Source organism: Schistocerca americana, chromosome 7, assembly GCF_021461395.2.
Source record: "Schistocerca americana isolate TAMUIC-IGC-003095 chromosome 7, iqSchAmer2.1, whole genome shotgun sequence".
Lineage (NCBI taxonomy): Eukaryota > Metazoa > Arthropoda > Insecta > Orthoptera > Acrididae > Schistocerca > Schistocerca americana.
Genome location: NC_060125.1, coordinates 193,584,343 through 193,607,294, shown reverse-complemented (window position 1 = coordinate 193,607,294; position 22,952 = coordinate 193,584,343). Strand labels below are relative to the sequence as shown.

Sequence of the window (22,952 nt, the reverse complement as noted above, 5' to 3'; positions counted from 1 at the left end):
CACACAGTTTTAATCTGCTAGGAAGTTTCATATCGGGGCACACTCTGCTGCAGAGTGAAAATCTCATTCTGGAAACATCCCCCAGGCTGTGGCTAAGCCATGTCTCCGCAATATCCTTTCTTTCAGGAGTGCTAGTTCTGCAAGGTTCGCAGGAGAGCTTCTGTAAAGTTTGGAAGGTAGGAGACGAGGTACTGGCAGAAGTAAAGCTGTGAGGACGGGGCGTCAGTCATGCTTGGATAGCTCAGTTGGTAGAGCACTTGGGAGCCGCGCGACCGCTACGGTCGCAGGTTCGAATCCTGCCTCGGGCATGGATGTGCGTGATGTCCTTAGGTTAGTTAGGTTTAAGTAGTTCTAAGTTCTAGGGGACTGATGACCATAGATGTTAAGTCCCATAGTGCTCAGAGCCATTAATATTCCATCCTGAAACCTGTAGAATGTCAGATTTGTTTTTCCTGATGACAACATCCACCTGATTAGTCCCCACCTGGAGATCTGAATGGAGGACTGTTGTAGAGACCACATAAAGTAACATGGCTGGTAGATATGGGGAGTGGTGTTTTGGTGGTGGTGGTGGTGGTGGTGGTGGTGGTGGTGGTGGTGGTCAGGTGCTATAGGGGAAATGCCGAGCGCTGTAGGAGAAGTGCCGTTCTAAACTAAAGCCCGCACTCACATTTTTTGTAAATATTAATTAGAGCCCCTCAACACACACACTTGCATGGTGACCATTCCAAAAGATCTGTCACCCCTGCTTTGTTTAGTATTTGAAAAGAATTCTGCTGAAAATGCAACAAATGCAGTGATTTATTTTTGCCCAGGTTGTTAACCATTTGTAACTTTCGGAGTAGCGACATAAGTGGCAAATTTCGAGTCGAACCTACACATTTCTGTTGTTATCACATTAAAATTTGTTTCTTTTGCCAAAGCACAGCAGAATTTATACAAAATCACATCACTGACATGTTGTGCAGATGCAATTGTGAGAAAATTCTGAAACAGTTATTTATTAAGTGAGGAACTGAGGAAACTCTAAGGTCAAAAGCTTATGATAAAGCATATGCTTGGAACAAAAATTAATGTGTGTGTCTTCGTTTATGTTGTTCCAAAACCCACAGCATCTCATCCACTACCAATGGCCCTTAAAAATTATGTTCTTTCATCAAAAAAGTCTGTAGTTAGTGGAATAACATGGTAGATAATGAGACTTTGTATAATAACCATATGGAAAAATACTGTCCTCTTTGCATGCCACCATTTGTGGAAATCCCATTTCAATATTTCCAACTGTTTATGAAATATGGGGGACATTGTGGATATTTCACTCTAGATTTATTGCTGACACGCATGGCAAATGAGTGTGCTACATCAGATCAATTTTCTCTTGATTGGTGACAGAGACCTCCACCTGTGTCTAAAGAAAAATTCAATACGTTACCTAAATTTCATATGGAGCAACATATTATGGAATATGCACCAAATCCAAAATCATAGCGACTTCAATTTTTCATTGCAAACTTTGAGTTTTGTGCAGTGTCTTCCTTCCATGCAAATACAATACTATGACCCTAAACAAAATGATGGGCACATCATGAATCTGACACATAAAGCTGTAAGTAGCATAAAAATGAATTTTTTTTACTGAATAATTTCTGTAAGATCATTTGAGAAAAATTGCAGAGTGTGCGCTTTGTTTCTGTTAATGCCAGCTGGTCGAGAGGAAGCAAACACTGTTGGCCTCCCCTTCTGAGCAAATGAACTAACAGAACTTCAGTCTGAAATTGGTCACTGCACATCAACCACCATATCCTGCACAGACTACTTCCAGGATATTTTCCTCAAGAGAATACATAATTATTGAGCCACATATACTAGAATTGCATGACCTCAGGAAAAATAGTGGCCATAGTTTCCCCTTGCTGTCAGTCATTCGCAGTACCAGCACAGCTTTTGTTAATGGTATGAGGCCAGATCAGTTGCCCCTGCAGCTACTAAAACGTCAATCTGCTGCCCCTCTTAAGGAACCACACATTTTGTTTAGCCACTCCAACAGATACACCTCCATCATGGTTGCTTCTCTGGAACAGCTGTCTGTATCGGTGAGGTATGCAAGCTACCCTACCTCAGCAAGGTCTCCAGTTGGGAATGGAAGCCGTTACTAAGGATTGGCTAAAGAATCTTCATGCTGAGTGATACCAAACATTTAATTTTTGTAGAAAGGTGACGTTCACAGTTACCTTTGTTTTGTACGGTTTTCACAATTAAACTTGCTAAGCTCACTTTTTCTGACTTTTATGAAACTCTCTTTCAGAAAACAGAATTTAAATTACCTGGATTCCTGTAGGAGACCACGAGATACAGTGCCAAAATACATCCCAAGGTGATGAGAGCTGTCCACCAGCTTATCAGGAACATTATACTTACACACAATGTAGAACCGAGGAGGCATATCCACATGTTGTAATACTGTGAAGGAAAATGTTGAAATATAGGTTACCAATATTAAATATACATTTATTTTGATTTATACATTCACAGGGAACAGAAATTGTATACATATATTTATGCAATGCAAATGGGAATTTTTTTCTTTTCTTATATTCAAGTACTCACTAAAACATAGAAATAAAAATGCAGCAATTATAATATTAAACAAAAATGGGGAAAAACAAGACTGACTCTGGTTCTGGCAAACCATCCTACAGGTGGTTTTCCCAGTGCTCTAACCAGTAAATGCTTCAAATGGCACTGAGCACTATGGGACTTAACTGCTGAGGTCATCAGTCCCTTAGAACTTAGAATTACTTAAACGTAATTAACCTAAGGACATCACACACATCCATGCCCGAGGCAGCATTCGAACCTGCGACTGTAGCGGTCATGCAGTTCCAGACTGTAGCGCCTAGAACCGCTTGGACACTCCGGCCGGCCTCTAACCAGTAAGAAGATGACCTGGATAAAGTGGATGGAGGGGAGCAAGCTGGTTCAGATCCAGAAAATGGAGTACTGAAGAAGAAGAAGAAGAAGAAGAAGAAGAAGAAGAAGAAGAAGAAGAAGTGCCCTGTGGTTCTCATTAGATGCAAATGAAAAACAACAACATGAACAACAACAGCAACATCATTTGTCCTCAAATACGTGCACATTTCATATGCAGCCCAGAGAGGGGAAACGCACTTTCATAAAAATAAAAATATAAGACAGGAAGCACCAAGTTAATTTTGAACATGACAGAGTGGGTGGATTTTTTAAATTTATTTATTTATTTATTTATTCTTTGCCCATGGACTCCAGCTGAAAATCCAGCTGAGGATATTGGGTGTGTCATACAATAGCCTATTAACATCAAACTTGATTGCAATATATATATAAATGAAACAAATGATGAAACAGAAATAGTCCATAATCATACAAAGGTTTTACATGTTTCACATTATACGTACACACAAATCAAAAAAACATACAGAAATGATAATTTTTACAGGTACATTTCAGTAATGATATATTTAAACACCATCTTAGTATTCACTCAAACTGTATATACATTTCTCTGTGAGATATAGTTTCAAATGATTTTTAAAACATTTTAGATCTGTTTCTTTTTTAATGATTTTGGGGAGTTTATTAAAAAACCTTTTGCCTGCTTCTTCTGGGGCAGTCAGACAGTTTTAGATTTCTGTTTATCATGTAGTAATTTTCATTTCCTCTTGTACCGTGTTTGTGTACATCTTTATTTAGGAGGTGTTTATCACTTGACCTTACCACCATTATGCTTTGGTATATATACAGTGAATATACTGTCATCATATTATAGTGTACAAAAGCTTGCCTACAGGTCTGTCTTGGTGGTATTTTTGCAATGCATCTCACTGCCCTTTTCTGAATTGTGAATATTCTTTTTAGGTAGCCAGCTTGTGCATTTCCCCATATATGAACTGAATAAGACAAATGTGGGAAGACAAGTCCATAATACATTGATCTGAGGACTTTATCATCCACAGTCTTAGCTGTTTTATGCATGATGAAGATCTGTTTGTTTATCTTTTTACACAGTGCTTCTATGTGCTCTCCCCATGCCAAACGTTTGTCTATTATAGTTCTTAGAAAATTTGTGCTGGTTACTTCTTTAATAGTCTTTCCATTTATATTAACATTTATATTATAATTTTCACTATGCTTGGTCTGAAATACTACATTCATTGTTTTAGACTGATTCATAAACAGGTTGTTTTGTGTTAAATATTTATTTGCATTTTCAATAGTCAGGAGTGCTTCCTTCTCAAGCTCCTCCTTTGTGTCAGCTGTGCAAATGATTGTTGTGTCATCAGCATACATTATAAGTTTCTGATTTATATAGCTAGGGAAGTCATTTACGTAGAGTGTAAATAGTATTGGCCCAAGCACAGACCCTTGCGGCATACCGTGTTTAACTGTTTGTAATTCTGATATGTAGTTTGTTATATTTCCCCCACTAGTATGTCTGATTTCTGTGCATTGTTTCCTATTTGTAATGTATGATTTAAGTATGTCATAGCATTTTCCTCTAATTCCATACTGATATAATTTCATCATTAATTTTGAGTGGTTCACACAATCAAATGCCTTGGATAGGTCCATAAAAATCCCACAAGTCTTTTGCTGCCTGTCAAGTAAATTAAGAATGTGCTCAATTATATCTGTTGATGCTGTTTTTGTTGACTTCCCTTCTCTCTCTCTCTCTCTCTCTCTCTCTCTCTCTCTCTCTCTCTCTCTCTCTCTCTCTCTCTCTCTCTCTCCCCCCCCCCCCCTTTTTTTTTTTTTTTTTTTTTTTTGGTAGGGTTTAAGGGCGCTCAACTGCTGAGGTCATTAGCGCCCAGTCACTGGTGTTAGAGCACATGGAATCTGCTAAAACTCAAGGGGATGGGGGGACACCAGAAGGACCTGACAAAGATGCAGATAAAATAAGTAAAAAGGTTAAATCTCTTTGGACAAGCCAGTTAAAGTTATAAAACGCAGAATACGAGCAGCTGCTCGAGCGTCATCAGCTAAAACATCCGGTAAAGTAGATGGCAGGGACAGGACAACACAAAATTGACTAAAACGGGGACACGACAATAAAACATGGCGCACTGTTAATGCCTGACCACAAGGGCACTGCGGGGCTGGGTCACCGGAGAGCAGGTAGCGGTGGCTAAACCGGCAATGCCCAATCCGCAACCTTGTCAGAAGGACCTCCTCGCGCCGAGATGGTCGGGAGGATGTTGTCCAAGCAGTTGGGAGCGGTTTTACTGCACGGAGCTTGTTTCCTTGGAGGGATGACCAAGCATCCCACCACAACGACACAAGCCTCTTACATACATCCCCACGAACGTCAGATGACGGGACACAATGGGAGGCTGGCCGAGGCAGGAGGACTGCAGCCTTGGCTGCAGCATCCGCAGCCTCATTCCCAGGCACTCCTACATGTCCGGGAACCCACAGAAAGCTGACAGAACCACCATTATCAGCGAAAGAACGGAGGGACTGCTGTATCCGTTGAATCAAGGGATGGACCGGATAGGGAGCTCCAAGGCTCTGAAGAGCACTGAATGAGTCAGAGCAGAGTACATACGATGAATGGCGGTGGCGGCGGGCATACTGAACGGCCTGATGGAGAGCAAAAAGCTCCACCGTAAAGCTGGAACATTGGTCGAGGAGCCGGTATTTAAAGGTGGCGGCCCCGACGACAAAGGCACAGCCGACACCATCGTCAGTTTTGGAGCCATTGGTGTAAATAAAGGTGTGACCGGCAAGTCGAGCACGAAGTTCGACAAACCGTGAGCAATACACTGCAGCCGGAGTACCCTCCTTCGGGAGTGAGCTGAGGTCGAGATAAATATGAACCAGAGCCTGGAGCCAAGGTGGTGTCGGGCTCTCACCCTCTCTGAAGGTGGTAGGGAGGGCAAAATCCAATTGTCGAAGCAGGCGACGGAAGCGGACTCCGGGGGGCAGCAGGGCAGACACACACAACCCGTACTGACGGTCGAGAGAATCGGCGAAGAAGGACTTGTAAGAGGGGTCGTCGGGCATAGACAACAGCCGTCAGGCATACCGACACAGCAGTACGTCGCGCCGGTAGGTCAATGGTAACTCGGCAGCTTCAGCATAAAGACTCTCGACAGGACTAGTGTAGAAGGCTCCGGTCGCAAGACGTATCCCCCGATGGTGGATGGAGTTGAGCCGGCGTAAGAGGGCTGGCCGAGCGGACGAGTAGACGAAGCTACCATAATCCAGCTTCGATCGGACTATGGACCGATACAAGCGAAGCAGGACAGTGCGATCCGCTCCCCAAGATGACCTAAGAACTCTGAGGACATTAAGGGAACGTGTACAACGGGCCGCCAAAGAAGAGACATGTGGAGACCAACACAGTTTCCTGTCCAATGTGAGCCCTAGAAACTTAGTTGTGTCCACGAATGGGAGAACAACGGGACCGAGATGTAAGGACGGCGGAAGGAACGCTTTATATTGCCAAAAGTTGATACAAACTGTCTTCTCTTCAGAGAACCGGAAGCCATTTGCCACGCTCCATGAGTAGAGGCTGTCTAGACAACGCTGAAGGCAGCGCTCCAGGAGGCATGTTCTCTAGGCACTGCAGTAGATCGCGAAGTCATCGACAAAGAGAGAGCCTGAGACATTAGGTGGAATGCAATCCATAATTGGATTGATCGCGATGGCAAAAAGGGCTACGCTCAAGACGGAGCCCTGAGGCACTCCGTTCTCCTCGAGGAAGACGTCGGACAATACGGAACCCACACGTACCCTAAACTTTCGATCCGTTAAAAAGGAATCAATAAAAAGGGGCAGGCGACCGTGTAGGCCCCACCTGTGCATTGTGCGGAGGATACCTCCTCTCCAACAGGTATCATAAGCCTTCTCCAAGTCGAAGAACACGGCTACCGTTTGGCGCCTTCGCAAAAAGTTGTTCATGATGAATGTCGACAAGGTCACAAGGTGGTCAACAGCAGAGCGGCGGTGACGAAAGCCGCATTGGACATTAGTAAGTAGTCGTCGAGATTCAAGAATCCAGACTAACCGAGCATTAACCATGCGCTCCATCACCTTACAGACACAGCTTGTAAGAGTAATGGGGCGGTAACTAGAAGGAAGGTGTCTATCCTTCCCGGGTTTGGGTATAGGAACAACAACGGCATCACGCCAACGCATGGGGACTTGACCTTCGGTCCAGACGCGATTGTAGGTACGAAGAAGGAAGCTTTTGCCCGCCGGAGAAAGGTGTGCCAGCATCTGAACGTGAATGGCATCTGGCCCCGGAGCAGAGGACCGGGACAGTGCAAGCGCACGTTCGAGTTCCCGCATAGTAAAGGGGGCATTATACGTTTCTAGATTCAGCGAGTGGAAGGAAGGTCGCCGAGCCTCTTCTGCCTCTTTCCTGGGAAGGAAGGCAGGATGGTAATGGGCGGAGCTTGAAACCTCCGCGAAAAAGCGGCCAAAGGCGTTGGAGACAGCCACAGGATCAACAAGGACCTCATTACCTGAGGTCAGGCCAGGTACCGAGGAGTGGGCCTTAATGCCCGACAGCCGGCGCAGGCCACCCCAAACGACAGAAGAGGGAGTAAAACTGTTAAAGGAGCTGGTGAAAGAGGCCCAACAAGCTTTTTTGCTGTCTTTGATGACTCTACGGCATTGCGCTCGGAGTCGTTTGTATTCAATACAATTCGCCAACGTAGGATGGTGGCGAAAGGTGCGTAAAGCACGTCGTCGAGCACGGATAGCGTCCCTACAAGCCTCGTTCCACCAGGGGACGGAAACGCAACGTGAAGAAGAAGTAGTATGAGGAATGGAACGTTCGGCAGCATTGATGATAACAGCCGTGAGGTATTCGACCTGACTGTCACAACTGGGAAAATCGTGGTCCGGAAAGGTCGCCAGGGAGGAGTTAAGTCCCCAGTCAGCTTTCAGTATGTTCCAGCTCGAAGGACGTGGGGATGGGGTGTGGTGCAGGAGACGAACGACACAGGGGAAGTGGTCGCTTGAATAGGTGTCAGAAAGGACATACCACTCGAACCGACGGGCAAGAGTGGTAGAACAGATCGAGAGGTCCAAGTGGGAGTAGGTATGAGTAGAGTCCGAGAGGAAAGTCGGGGCGCCGGTATTGAGGCAGACAAGATTGAGATGGTTGAAGACATCCGCCAAGAGTGAGCCTCTTGGACAGGATGCAGGAGAGCCCCAAAGGGGATGATGGGCATTGAAGTCGCCAAACATTAAGAACGGCGGGGGAAGCTGGCCGATCAGGTGCATCATGTCAGCCCAACTAACAGCAGATGACGGTGGAGTGTAGATGGTACAAACTGAAAAAGTAAAAGCAGAAAGAGTAATGCGGACAGCTATTGCTTGGAGTGGGGTGGTCAATGGGATGGGATGGTAATAGACATCGTCCCGAACGAGCAACATGACCCCACCATGAGCTGGGATACCATCCACAGGGGTGAGGTCATACCGCTCCGAGGTATAGTGGGTAAAGGCAATACGGTCAGTCGGGCGCAACTTGGTTTCCTGGAGACCAAGGACGAGCGGACAGTGCAGGCAGGGGAGCAGTTGTAATTCCTCCCGATTAGATCGAATACCTCTTATGTTCCAATGAAACAACGCCATCGCTAGTCAAAAAGTTGGGGGAACGAGACGGGGGGAGAGCTGGTCACCTCGACGGCCGCGGAGGGCCAGGTTGCGAGGGAACAACGCTACAACCGACGGGAGGCGGATCCGGTTCCATCGACTCGTCGCCAGCTGCGGCCGCTGTCCCTGGTTGTGTAGGAGGGGCCACATCATTTGCCGACGAAAGGCCGGCGGAGCACCTGGCAGCAGAGCGTCCCGGCGAAACGGAGGACGGCCGGGAGCAGCGACTCACGGATGGAGCGTCAGACGAAACGCGCCGGGGTGGAGAGGGGGATAGAGACTTCTTCTTGGAGGCCTGCTTGGAAGGCCGAGGAGGCACAGGGATGGTGGGCTGGACCCGAAGAAGGTCCTCACGCGCGGGGTCCGTTTTGGAACGCCGGACCTCGGAAGCTGGGGTCCGGAACGTTTCCCCAATGGACGCCTGAGAAGAGGATCGCTTCTCAGGTGGTGTGGGGGGGGGGGGGGGGGGGGGAGGAGGAGGAGGAGGAGGAGGAGGAGGAGGAGGAGGAGGAAGGGTGGCCCCTGGGGCAGAGGGGGTGGGGGCCACGGGGGAGGAGGATTTGGAAGGGAGGGATTTGGGAGGCGGAGGCAGAGCCCCCTGATGGGCGGAGGAGGCGGAGGGGGGACAGGATAGGGGTGAGGATACCACAGAAGGAGTGGACACAACTGAGGCAAACGAAGTGGTCAATGGCACGGGATGGAGGCGGTCGTACTTCTTCCGGGCCTGAGAATAAGAGAGCCGATCCAAAGTTTTGATTTCTTGTATCTTCTTCTCCTTCTGATATGCAGGGCAGTCTGAGGATCTAGGCGAGTGGACGCCAGGACAATTAATGCACCGAGGTGGTGGGATGCATGTATGTTCCTCACGAAGAGGACGTCCACAATCGCCACAAAGGGGCTCAGCCTCACACCGTGATGACATGTGTCCAAAGCGCAAACACCTAAAACAGCGCATAGGAGGCGGGACATAAGGTCGCACGTCACACCGGTAGCACATCACCTTTACCTTCTCCGGGAGAACGTCCCCCTCGAAGGCGAGGATAAAGGCCCCGGTGTCGATGCGACGGTCTTTGTGGCCGCGCTGGACTCGCCGGACGAAATGCACGCCTCGGCGCTCCAGGTTGGCCCTGAGCTCCTCATCAGATTGTAGCAGGAGGTCACGATGAAAAATAACCCCCTGCGTCCTATTTAGTGCCAGATGTGGGACAATGGACACTGGGATGTCCCCTAGGCGGTCGCACGCCTGGAGCGCCGCCGACTGTGTGGCGGAGGTGGTCTTGATAAGAACGGACCCTGAACGCATCTTGCTGAGAGCCTCGATTTCCCCGAAGACGTCCTCAATGTGCTGAACAAAGAACATGGGCTTGGAGGTGGCGAATGTCCCCCCATCGGTTCGAGAACAGACCAAATAGCGGGGGAAGTACTTCGCCCCAAGCCGGCGGGCCTGTCCCTCCTCCCATGGAGTGGCCAAGGGGGAAAGGGCAGGAGAACCAGGACTAGAAACGGTACCTTTTCTTTTGAAAGACTCGGCCGCAGAGCGACCTGATACGTGTTGACGTTTCATCTGCGAAACGTCCGCCCCGATACCACCCACTCCGACCAGGGGCTCTCCCCACGGGCGCCACCCAGCCGCAGCAAGGGCCACCTGGCAGGATGACCATTGCCGGGAGTCCTGATGCCCCAAGGAGACGGGCATCTACTCCTTGGCCGACGTGGGGAGGGTGCAGCTCAGGTACATGACGACCCCACCACAACGGGCTGGCTACCGTGCTGGATTTCTGGTGCCATGGAAAGTCCATCATGGTCGCTGGGGCAGATGGAGATGCACTATGGGCGTAACTTGGACAACCCATCAGGCGTTTAGGCCCAATTAGAGGAATAGTGGGTATGGTTACAACGCCGGTGCAATGCTGAGTGCCAAGGTCTTAGTGCACTTAGGACCAGTGGTACACCACGTAAGGTGTCCTTCCCCAAAAGGCTAGTACTTCAGTAGAATTTTGAAAAATGGAGGTCAAACCCCAAGGGGGACCATCACATGGAAGGCCGAAACGGTTGAAACTCCTTTTAGTCGCCTCGTACGACAGGCAGGAATACCTCGGGCCTATTCTTACCCCAGACCCGCAGGGGGGACTTCCCTTCTCTGAAACCATGTTGTGATGAATGCAGTATACTGTACTTTGTTATAAAACTTACAATTCTGTTCTTTATTATCATTTCATAGATTTTAGCAAATGTTGAGATCAATGATATTGGCCTGTAATTTCCTAATTCATCCCTGTTCCCTTTCTTAAATATTGGCTTCACTTTACTTACTTTCAGTGAATCTGGGAATATACCTTCTTCTATCGCAGCATTCAGCATGTGTGTCAATGGTTTTAATATACATTCTCTGCATTCCTTTATGAGATGTGATGTAACACCATCCAAGCCAGAAGAGTGTTTAATTTTAAGTTGTTTTATTAGGTTAAAATGAAACACTCTTTCTTGTCCAGTTATCCAGTCAACCCTTTTGCGGGCAATTTTTTTTTTTTTTTTTTTTTTTTTTTTTTTTTTTTTTGTAGAGATTCAGTGAAGTGATTTTTTTTTGTATTGACCAAATTGTAGGCACCTCGAATTAATTTGACCTCTTTACCTATATTCCACTTGTCTTGTGTATACAAGTCTGTTATTCCAACATCCTTCAGGTCTTCTCACTTAAGTGATCCACTTCATGCTTTCTGTGTACCCCAAGATCTGTTTACTTTTTGGGTATCTGGCACACTCTTGATATGCCAGTCAAATTTCAGTGCAAGTTTCTTTACATCATGTGCTAAGTTAGAGATACGTAACAGTATCTTGTGTACTTCGCAACCTGTGGCCTCCTCGCATTGAGCCCTAGAATTTTTCTGACGTTTCTTCTGTTTAGTTTCTTTGTATTTTCTTTCTGATCTATGACTAAGGAGTTTCTGAAGCGTATGTCATTTCTGGTTTAATAACCGTGTTTTAATGTCTCACTTTCGCTTTGTGCGAGGCGTGATTTATTTTGGATGTTTCCAGTCTTCTAGAATGTTCTATTCTTCTAGACAGTAACTATTTCAATTTTTGACAATTTATTCATGTGATTTAGGACCAAAAACTGGTGGTAAATATTCTCTCCACTGCCATTTTTTGAGATGTTATGAGTTGCTATTACACAATCTTGAAATTCCATTGATGACACTTAACATGTGCAGAAGCCTACTCACTATGCACTGAATTTGAAAATTTGCCCATTTCTGCTCATTCCCAATAATGTACCAATGCTCAGTAAGTCACAATATTATATACTGTAGAAACAAAACAATGTGTTTCAACTTCAAAAGAGACAACAGTAGTGATCTCATGACAAACTGACTGTTGCAGCAGTTTTTATATAATTGGTACATCATGCTACGACAAGATGTCAGGTACATCCAGAGGCTGAGAGTGTAGTAAAACAATTAAGTTCGTGGTACATATGCCTCCTGCAATCCACAAAAAGAAATTTTTAAGTTTGAAGGAAGTGTACTTTCCTCATCTCATGAAAAAATTACTTTGGTGGCAAGCACTCTTCCCAATGCAAAAGACGTACTTCATGAAAATTAGAAGCTATACTTCATAACTTACAGAAACTGCAGCTGGTGCAGCAAACTATCACTAGTTGCCAGGAGTGTAAGAAGAAGTACAACAGACGTATGAAAATATACTCCCTACTGCCTGCGAAAGGCTTATGTACATTGAAAACATTTATGAACAGAAAAGTGTAGTATGGAAAAAATAACTAACTCTTAATGACTCCAAGATAGAGTCATAACATTGGAAAATAGTAGGCAAGACTTGAGTAATTGAGGAAACTAACCAACAAGTTCTGGATGCTGCCTTTCACCATTTGTGAAACCGAGGCAGTGAGACTGACTTCACGTGTTGGAAAACGTGCTGCATCCTACGTCAAGGAAGGGTGTATTAATAGCTGGTGGTTAAAACAGGTGGCAAATAATGGCACCCAGTAGGGAAATTGCAGCAAGGGATGGGAAAGAACGATCAGTGCAGTCAGTGTGTGTGCGCGCACCTGGAGTCCTCAAACCTGTTGAAGAGACTGTTCTGGCAGCCATTGAAGGACAAAGGTGCAGAATGTGGTGCATGTTGGAACAAGTGATGCCCATCATCTATGCACCAAGTCCATACTTTGGTCGTTCCAATAACTGACAGAGAAGGTTGAGAAAACCAGCCTTGCTCACCAAGTTTCAGTAAAGCTTACAATCTGCAGCATTGTCCCCAAAACTGACTGAGGCCTCCTCGTTTAGTCGTGGGAGTCAAACTCTAGACTTGAAAAGTTCTGTCACAAGCTAGGCTGTGACTTCCATACTTACACTGTACAGATGAGAACTGTAGAGAGCCCCTAAATGGGTCATTGCACATCAGAGGCAGATACCAGGGAGCTAATTGTGTGTGGGGGTGTATACAATATTTTTTTTAGATTCAACAACTCTCCATACAGTCTGGATAATGATAGATATAGGAGACCTTGAAGTATCAGTGCAAGATTCAAAGAAATCAGTACCAACTAAATCATGAAGTTCCAATACTAGGTCAGATAGTTCTGGGATTAACATATAGGCAGGCAATCACAACGGATCCTTTCTTTGTGGTAGCAGAACTGTCAGCAGAAATTTTTTTTTGCCTTGATACACATACAGCCTCTGGATTTTTCTATTGAACACTTGGTCCAAGCAATTCAGAATACCATTTCAGGTGCAGAAGTGAATTATTTGTATCTCCAGTATGCTTCCTTGTTTCCTCCAGACCTGGTAAAGACTTCAAATTTTTTCACCCATATTATTTTAAAAACCAATCAGCATTACTGAATTTTTTCAAATCCTGTCCAACACCTATAGCATTGTGGGATGAGGAAGTAGGTCTGTACCACTTAGAGGAGTTAAAAATGTTGCCCACAATTCCTTATAGCAAATGAGCATCTTCCTTCACTTTTTTTTCTCTCTCTCTCTCTCTCTCTCTCTCTCTCTCTCTCTCTCTCTCTCTCTCTCTCTCTCTCTTCAAACAGGTGGTGTGTGATGTCTTTTTGGGGACTTTAAAAATACAGTAAATGCTCTGTCAATTGGGTGTACCCCCTTTGGTGTGCTGATGAATTATTTCCAAAATTGGCAGGTGGTCACTATTCATTTAAGTTTGGTTAAAGCCTTAAATTAAGTATGTATCTTTAGCTTTAAATTGATGTCAGAGAATGTGGCAGGCATTTATCATGTTCCTACACCAAACAACATGAAACACCTGCAAGTTTTCATGGGAAAGTTACATATTATGCTCAATCTATCCCCCAAACTGCATCAATAGCCTCTCCATTAAATCTGTTTCAGAGAAAAAGAATCACTTTCCAATAGTCTGGAGACTGTCACCATACGTTTCTTAAGCTGAAGTAGCGTCTCTAAACTGCTGTTGCCTGACAATGTATTGGCCTCGTTTACCTCTTGTATTAGCCATCAACACATTACCATATGGCATTGAGGCCTTTGTACCCTGTAAGCACGGGTTAGAGTGGGCTATCACACATGGGCTTCATTCATCATGACATAAGAAAATGATTGCCAGATAGAAGATGTGGCATTGGTAATTATCTCTGGTGTTCAGAAGTTTCAAAGTTTCCTACATGGCAACTAACTTCATCTGGTCACAGATCATAAGCTGTGGTCTGCATTTGGCCTTGTGACAAAGTTGCCTGAACTGACCTCTCAGGTTAGAACACTGGGCTCTTTTCTAATCAAATTATGCTGTTCCATTCATTATCGTCCATTGCCCTAGAATGCGAATGTAGATGCACTGTGTGGGTACTCTATGGGTCCCAATGAGGATATGCTTTAATAAAATGCTGTTTGGTTTCACACTGATTTACAACTGGAATCGTCAGTGGAAGAGTTTCCCCATCACTTCAGTAATTGTTGCAGCAGCCACACTTAAGGATCTGCTCTTGAAAGATGTTTTCCAGTGTGTACAAATGAGATGAACACTAGTCCTTCCTTTGACAGTGTCAGTTTGAAGGATTCTTCACTCTCATATACTGTGACTCCTGGAAAAGTCCCCTCATGACATTTCCAGAATGGAGAATCTGGCCCAGTGACACGCATTAGCCATGGGTTAATGAGAACATTGTACACTTGGCTCAACACTACCAAGCTTGATAGACATCACTGCCCCAAGCTGACCAACCTAATCCTATGCAGCTGTGGAATCAGGTGCTTGTCTATTCTGTGGGACATTATGGTTGATTTTAATAGATGCATTTGCTCATTTCCCATATGTCGTCACATTGCTACAGATGATTACAGAATACTACTAAGGCCCTGGAAACTATTTTTTATTTAAGGTGTCCCACAAGCTCTCATCACCAATAATGGATTACTGTTTGTGTCCAGTGATTTTCAGCTGTCTTACACCCAGAATGCTTTGAAGTATATTACCGTACCTCCATTTCACTCTGTCTCTATTGGCATGGCCAAATGTTTTGTTTGAATGTTTGAAATGTAGTTGGAAGAACTATTGATATTCATGCCCATTGACTCTGCAGTGCTTTTCTTTGTATCCTCTATCAAGCGTGATCCACGATCATAGCCTGACGGAAGCCTTTTATGGACACCACCATAATTCCTCGTTAGGTCTATTGCAGCCTCTATTGATACAAGAGGAAGCAGCCACACCTTTTAAGGTGGGCATCTCCATCTGGGTGTGAATATTGGGGTATTACCGCTGGCTAGATATGTGGCTCCATTACTGCCCATCAAGGCTGCCAACTGGTTCTGGTGCCAACACCTCAAGGTGTCCTTTAGGGGCACAGGAACCAATTTAGTTTGCATCATCTGGAGCAGTCTCCACCTCCAGATCTGCCACAAGGGGTGGGTGGCAACCTGCTTTGCTCACTCCAAGGATCACCAACAGCAAACACTGGGTTTCAGGCAGTGGACGCCAGACATTTCCAGTTCTCCAGCCATCACCCTGTGCAGTCTACACAGGTTGTGAGTTAAGACCCACAGCCTTCTCCAGAACTAGCACTAAGCCACGAGTCTGACCCACTGTCACCTTCTGCCTATCTGGTGCCGGACATGGAAGCAGCTCCTCTACCACCAGTGCATCTCTACTTTTACTGCAGGTCGTGCCCACCTCTCCCTACCATAAACTGGCCAATGCAGTTCTGACCCTATGGGGCAATTCGAGGGAGGAGGTATCTTATAATTCCACAAGATGTATCAACAGATCAGATGATATAATTATGCTTAAGTCCTATGAGGTCACTAGGTATGGCCCAGAAGGATACTGATATGGTCCTACTCTAGTCTGGGTTTATCGTTAAGTAGGAACGGGGGTGGGAGGGCTAGGCCAAGTTCCAGGGGATCAGGCAATACAGGCTCCAGAGATAGTGAGTGGTGCGCCTCAGAATAGGCAACTCTCTCAACCCAAATACACGCCCAAGGTACAGAGTGCGGAACATCGGAAACCAATGTTGGCTCTGCAATGATCATAAATACTGACGTTTCTTGTCTTCCCAAACCTTAAGTTGGAAGAGTGTATATACCAAAATTATGGTCACTACACAATCAAACCAACAACCAGGCCACAATTCTCAATAATGATAGGTTAATTCTCAGACCTGTTGTGACCAAACAATACTACAGCTGATGGCCGTAAGCTACCAGGTAAACCTGCTGCGGGTAACACTATTAAATTCCCAGAATTATTTTACCTTTTAAATATTAACAGACATAGATAAAGGACTACAACAAGAGTGGCTATAAAACATTTGGTAATAACGGTTGGTTGGTTGTTTGGGGGGAAGAGACCAGACAGCAAGGTCATTGGTCTCATTAGATTAGGGAAGGATGGGGAAGGAAGTCGGCCGTGCCCTTTCAAAGGAACCATCCCGGCATTTGCCTGGAGCGATTTAGGGAAATCGCGGAAAACCTAAATCAGGATGGCCGGACGCGGGATTGAACCGTCGTTCTCCCAAATGAGAGTCCAGTGTGCTAGCCACTGGTAATAACAGTATTTCCAACTGTACGTGGATTGAACACTCAAGGCACTCTGCCAAAAGGCTCTTCTTGTGGCTTACCACTAAAATTGTGATTCAGTGGTGCACGTTAATAACAACAGGGAATATCAACAGTGCTCTGTTGAAAGGTACTAATCTTGCCAAGTTATTAATAATCACAGAGCGACAACATGTTTGGTTAGAACAGTAATTTCAACTGTACGTTCATTGAATACTCAACGTCGCTCTGTCGAAAGACTCTTCTTGCTTGCCTTTAAACAAATTGTCATTCAACTATACACGTTAACAACAACAAGAAAATTTGGGGAACACAACCAGAAAGCCACGACATGAATCCGCAAGACTCGAACTTGCAGATCAAGTTGACAATATACCATTTAACAGTGAACACACACACGACCACAGGCAGATTCAAACTGTCAAACAGTGAGCGTCACTATCAGGAGGCAATCTTGCCTGTGCAACTTTGCGGGCAGCAACCCAAAAACTGTGATGAGGCATGGCTTCCCACCTCAAAACAGCTCCCCATACGATACAATCCCACTCACGAAATGTGGTGGTCCACGCGAGTCACCTGCAACCAACTGCCTGTATGCTAGTACGTCCTCTCTCTCCGAAATCCACCAGTGATCACATGCTAAGCACCGTGACCCCCTCTGGCGATGTGCCAGAGAAAGGGTAGCATGGCTCAGATACATTGACTGATACCAGATCACATGGCAAAACTCTCACTGCAGATTTAATGGCTGCTGCCGATTGCCATGGCTTCACTTGTCACAACCAGCCAATGTATACAGCAAGCACTCTGGTGTACCAGTTGATGATTAACCAGTGTTACATGGTGTTCTCGTGGTCTGTGATTTGGACTTTGTTGTTACCTACTGTGATACTGTCTTTGCTCACTGTTCAACTGACAGTTGGGTTTTCAATGAGCGAGAGCATGGCTCATAGTCCAGTGCTTCCCAGGCAAACCTACAAAGTGTTCTCCTGCACTAACATGTGAGTTATTCAAGAAACTTCCAGAGTACTCCGTTAGCCACAAGAATTTTTTCGTTTTGTGTATTTCCAGAAGAGTCAGGAACTATTACTTTCTGTGATTTATTTGTAAATAATTTGTGCTTAATAAATTGTGTGTTGCAGAAGGAGACTTATGCCAAGAGGTCTCAAGAAAAGGCTAAACCTGTTCCAATCTAACAAAGCTCCAGGGTCCTGTGGAATATTGTATACTGAGTTAGCTCCTTTTGATCTATTATATACTCCAGACCTCTTGAACAAAAGACTGTGCCCAGTGGTTGAAAGAAAGCAGTCCACACACGTAATGACCTCTGCCATGCCAGCCAGCACATATTCTGAAAATGTTCACCATGTGAAACCAAACTTCAACTTTCACTTTCATGCGATACCCTGAAAGCCACAGATCATGGTACTCAGGTACATGCTATATTTCTTGACTTCAAAAAAAGCATTTGACTCGGTAACACACTTGCACTTATTATCGAAAGTGCAGTCATATGGGGGTATCACACTGAATTTCTAATTTTATTGAAGATGTCTTGGTAGGGAGGACGTGGCTTATTGTCTTATGTGGAAAGTCATTGACAGATGAAATAACTTCAGGTACGCTCCAAGGAACTGTGTTGGAACACTTGCTGCTCGTGTTGCAAATAAATGGCATTGCAGACAATGTTAACAGTGCGGTGTCGACATGTCACATTGACCACATAAAGCATGATCTTTGAACTCTAATTGCTCTGACGAGCCATCTTGTTAATGTTCCAGTCAGCCTTGGTACCCTATACAGTGTACACGTGTATCTTTCTTTGTGCTGAAATATATGTATGTATAGACATTTATTGAAACAGTTTGTTGCGTATACAGTTATCCGTATTCCCATTTCCCATATTGGTGAACCCATCATTTCTACGTCTTCCGCGACTTCCACGCCGGCCGTATGGAATCAATAGGTTTTACATTCGACACCATGGCTGCCTCACCCAATGTTTTATACAAGGATTTCGAGGGACAGCTACTACTACCAGACCACTCCAATCCCCTGCCAATGGTTGTTCGGCCGCTAACGGACAATGATTCACAATCTCCAACGAAGTTAACCTCGAGCTTTGCAGCTCTACAATGCCCAAGCGTTACACCGTTACCTCAAACGATGGACTCAGGTTTCATGTCGCTGGACTGTGCACGCCATGAAAGGTGAAGTGGACGATTTCCAGAACCGTGTTACCATCGCTAGCTCGTGTAGTGTTCAAAGGGACCCAAATTCGCACATGTGCTTTGATCCTCTATGCGCTGCAACGTCGATTGCGGTAGTGCCATGTGTAACACTGCCATTTGTGCAAAACGCACGCACGCTCAACTGCTATCAAGCTATGCCACTTTCGCCTTCTTCACAATTTAATAACTGACATTTTTATACATGAAGTTCACCAGGCTCAACCACTCAGTTTCGCGACCATTTGTGTTCGAGCACACCTGACAGCACTTTGCCATCCAGGAACATTGTACCATGAGAATGTGATCACCAGCAGTTTTCCACCAGTGATTTATGGTCCTAACACACGGGGTGTGTTTCCGATGTGCACAGAAAACTCTCGCTGTTGCCACACCAGGTGCCAAACCAACCCCCTCACTCACGGCGATTCCGACCATACAGCCGCTTGCTCCTTCCAGAGTACTGTCTGCACCTGGCATGTCATTTCCGAGGTGGACAATTTCAGTACTATGCCTTTAACCTCCGGTCCAGTTTACCGGCCTGCCTCATGTGCCGCTCACCCATTCGTTCCCACAGTACCAACCGTGCCCGCTGCGTTGTGCTTCCATGACACATCAGGGACATTGCAACCGCTGTTCGGAACGTGTTTACTAGTAACACGCCCACGCCAGTAATGCCGGGTTACAGAACAGCCTATCCTACCACAGGATGCAGGCAGTCACGTCATTGCCACCCCCTAGCTATGTACAAAGATCTCTGACATTTCCTGGGTAATATAAATTACTATCGCTGACATCTACCTTGTGCCACTGCCGTGCAGGCCCCACTGACAAACTCACTGTCCAGCAAACAGACTTCGGGCCTTAAGCCAGTCCGTTGGACTGAACCTATGCTAGAGGCCTTCAGGGCTCTAAAGACAGCATTAGCTCATGCCATCTTACTCGCCCACCCCGATCCATCGGCCAAGTTATTCATCACTACGGACGCCAGCGACATCATGGTTGGGGGCAATATTACAGCAACGCAAAGGCGACACGGTTTCACTCCATTTCTTCTCTAAAAAACTGTCTACAGCACAGAAGAAATATTCCACTTTTGATAAAGAACTTCTGGCACTCTATGAAGCCATCCAATACTTTCGCCCTGACATAGAGGGCTGTTCTTTCTTCATACTTACTAACCACAAACCACTGGTGGATGCCTTCTGCAACCTTCCTGAGGACCCACCCCCTCGGCATTTCTGCCTCTTCAATCTGGTCTCTCAATTTACTACGGACGTACGCTACATCAAAGGCACAGAAAACATCCCCACTGATTTATTTTTTTGGGGATCAATACTGTCTCACACATCGTTGATTTATACGACCTCGCTGCTCTCCAGGCCTCCGATGAGGAATCAGAAGCTCTCCTCACGGATTCTCAGACATCGCTTGTGTTTACAAAAGCTAAGTTCCCCGGCGTTTTGGACAAAGTGTGGTGCGACTCTTCTACCGGCACTCTGCTGCTGTTGCTCCCTCCCACGCTGTGCCAATAAGCCTTCAACGTCTTGCATAACCACTCCCGCCCTGGTGTCCATGCCACCTCATGCCTCGTCACCGAGCGTTTTGTTTAGCAGGACTGTCAAACCTGGGTACACAGCTGCATTTCCTGCCAACCTAACAAAGTCAGATGCCACACCCCTCCCTCCCCTTGGCAAGTTTGACTTTCCGCAAGGACATTTTCGTCATGTACATATTGACCTTATAGGCCCTCTGCCACCGTCAGAGGGCCACAGATATATCCTCTCCACAATCGACCATATGTCTCATTGAGTGGAAGCTGTTCCTTTACCCAACATCACAGCAGAAACCGTGGGCAAGGGATTCGTCTGATCATGGAGCGCTAGGTTTGGTTGCCTGTCCATCACCACCACTGACCCGGATAGACAGTTTGAGTCTGCACTTTTTATGATTCTATGTAACCTTTGCAGTCTCGATCTACATTAGGGGCAGCCACACTCGCACACCGCACCCCTCCCCACACCTCTATTCCTGGTCCGGCCAACGCATGTTTCATTCTAACCTCTACCTTGGGCTATGCTACAAATTAATCTATCACCACAACCTACAGCCCAAAACAATACTGAAGAAATAATTCCCCTCTCCCCCCCCCCCCCCCCCCCTCCAGCCTTCTCATGTATTATGTCACTACATCATTGCCATGGATCAAAGTTGACATCCAGTCTCTGTAGGTTCAACCAACAAACCCTAACAAATAACAATAATAAAATATAAAACAGCATCAAATAAAACATGAGTAGTGGTGAAGATATATGAGTTTATAAGTAAAGTAGTAAGTTTGTAACTTTATACTGAAGTATATGATTTAAAGGACGAATTTCAGTGAACACTAATGTCCATATTAACACTAGAACTCTGAATGTAATCTAATGTACTGTTCTGAAAGTTTATTTGTCTATCACTGCAAGTTTTTCTCATAAAACTTAGATAATTTTTGACAGTTCTCAACAGAGATAGCAATGTAGAAATTAGATTTGTAGCTGTAATTATTGCTTTTCTTTCTCACTGTGTACATATAACTGTGGCAGCAGTAATTATTTTGATGTCTTAAAATTTCTTTAGAACTCAAGTCACTTAAGAGTACTGCAAATGCTCAGTTGCTTGCATATGACAGATGGTGAAGTTGAAAGCTTGCAGTCTCTAGCAGAACACTGTTCAGAAAAGAACAGTTATGTTCATGTTTATTACCATGATTTCTCAGACTGATGTTTTCTTTCCATTCTGAATTCCATATATATTTTTCGTTAAGTTCATATGAGAAGCAGATTAGCATCTAATTACTTGTTACATATTACCAACAGTGCACTTTTAGATTCTTACCCTGAATTTGGGTCTCCAACCAATTGGTTTAACAAGAGAAGCATGAAATGTGCTGAAATTTATAAGAGCATATGTTGCCAGAAAGAAATTTGATATCAGTGGAGCTATAATATTCAGGTCACCTGTAAATACAAAAGCAAAGACAAAATCATTTTAAAACTGACTAACATACATGAAACTAACTCATTTACAATTCTTTATTATTCAATGACCACTCATTGTCATAAAAATACAATTTATAACAATGGTATTATTTTATTTTATTTTTACACAAAAATTCATACACTGTACTTCTACTTCTTCTCAATATTCTTACAAACTAACAACAATATGAAGTGGATAGACTGCTACACACCACATAGAGGGAGCCCTGAGTGGCAGACAGGCACATTTCACAATTATATTAATATATTTATACATTCTTTTTATTCCAGTTTCTCTTAAAAACCAATACTGACACTATTTCATAAAGTTTTGTTACCTTGGACAGTGGGTGTTTAAATAAACAAACAAGAATGCTAGCATTAAAAAAATATTAGATGAAAAAACACCAAACAAACTTTTGAATTTCATTGAAATATTCTGAACACACTATCTTGTGTGTCTTTATGTTGTGTGTATCTGATACTCAGCATCTCCGCTATATGGCGAGTGGCAACTTTCCTTTTCATAATATTGTTGCATTCCATACTGGATTTTCCATTGTTTTGTTTTTGCCTGATGCTTTTCTTTGATCTTAACCCAGTGCTGTTTTCCTTTGTTTCTATTTTCTAATAGATCACTGTACTCAAGGCCCATCCTCCTTTCTCTTCTTTCCTGTGTTTCTCCTGTCACCTACAAACCACACAGCACACACTACTTACAAGCCACACTGTATCAACCGTCTCGGCTGCATAGAACAGATGGCTACAAGACCACGCTGATTCTGGGTGCAGCATCTTACGTCCAACATTACTCCCACTAATATCATTAACCCTATACCTTCAGACTGATCACTCTCCTGTATTTTTGCGTGTTATTTTCCGCAACTTTCCGAAGTCACATGATCTTGTACCTCATCCTACGAACCCCTCCCCACCCTCCCTCTTTCTCCGTTCTATCCCAGTTCGTACCCACTAATTCCATCTCACACAGTCACATCTACCAT

General features: G+C 44.9%; 1 protein-coding gene across 1 annotated transcript in view; it reads right to left on the bottom strand.

Moving 5' to 3' along the window:
• The window catches only part of LOC124622228 (bumetanide-sensitive sodium-(potassium)-chloride cotransporter-like), a 229,986-nt gene that overhangs the window by 121,167 nt on the left and 85,867 nt on the right, over window positions 1-22,952 (bottom strand). Inside the window, exons 9-10 of the mRNA XM_047147881.1 lie at window positions 21,806-21,927; window positions 2,325-2,460 (exon numbers count right to left, since the gene is read on the bottom strand). Coding sequence (XP_047003837.1) covers window positions 2,325-2,460; window positions 21,806-21,927 — 258 coding nt within the window. The remainder of the gene's footprint in view (window positions 1-2,324; window positions 2,461-21,805; window positions 21,928-22,952) is intronic.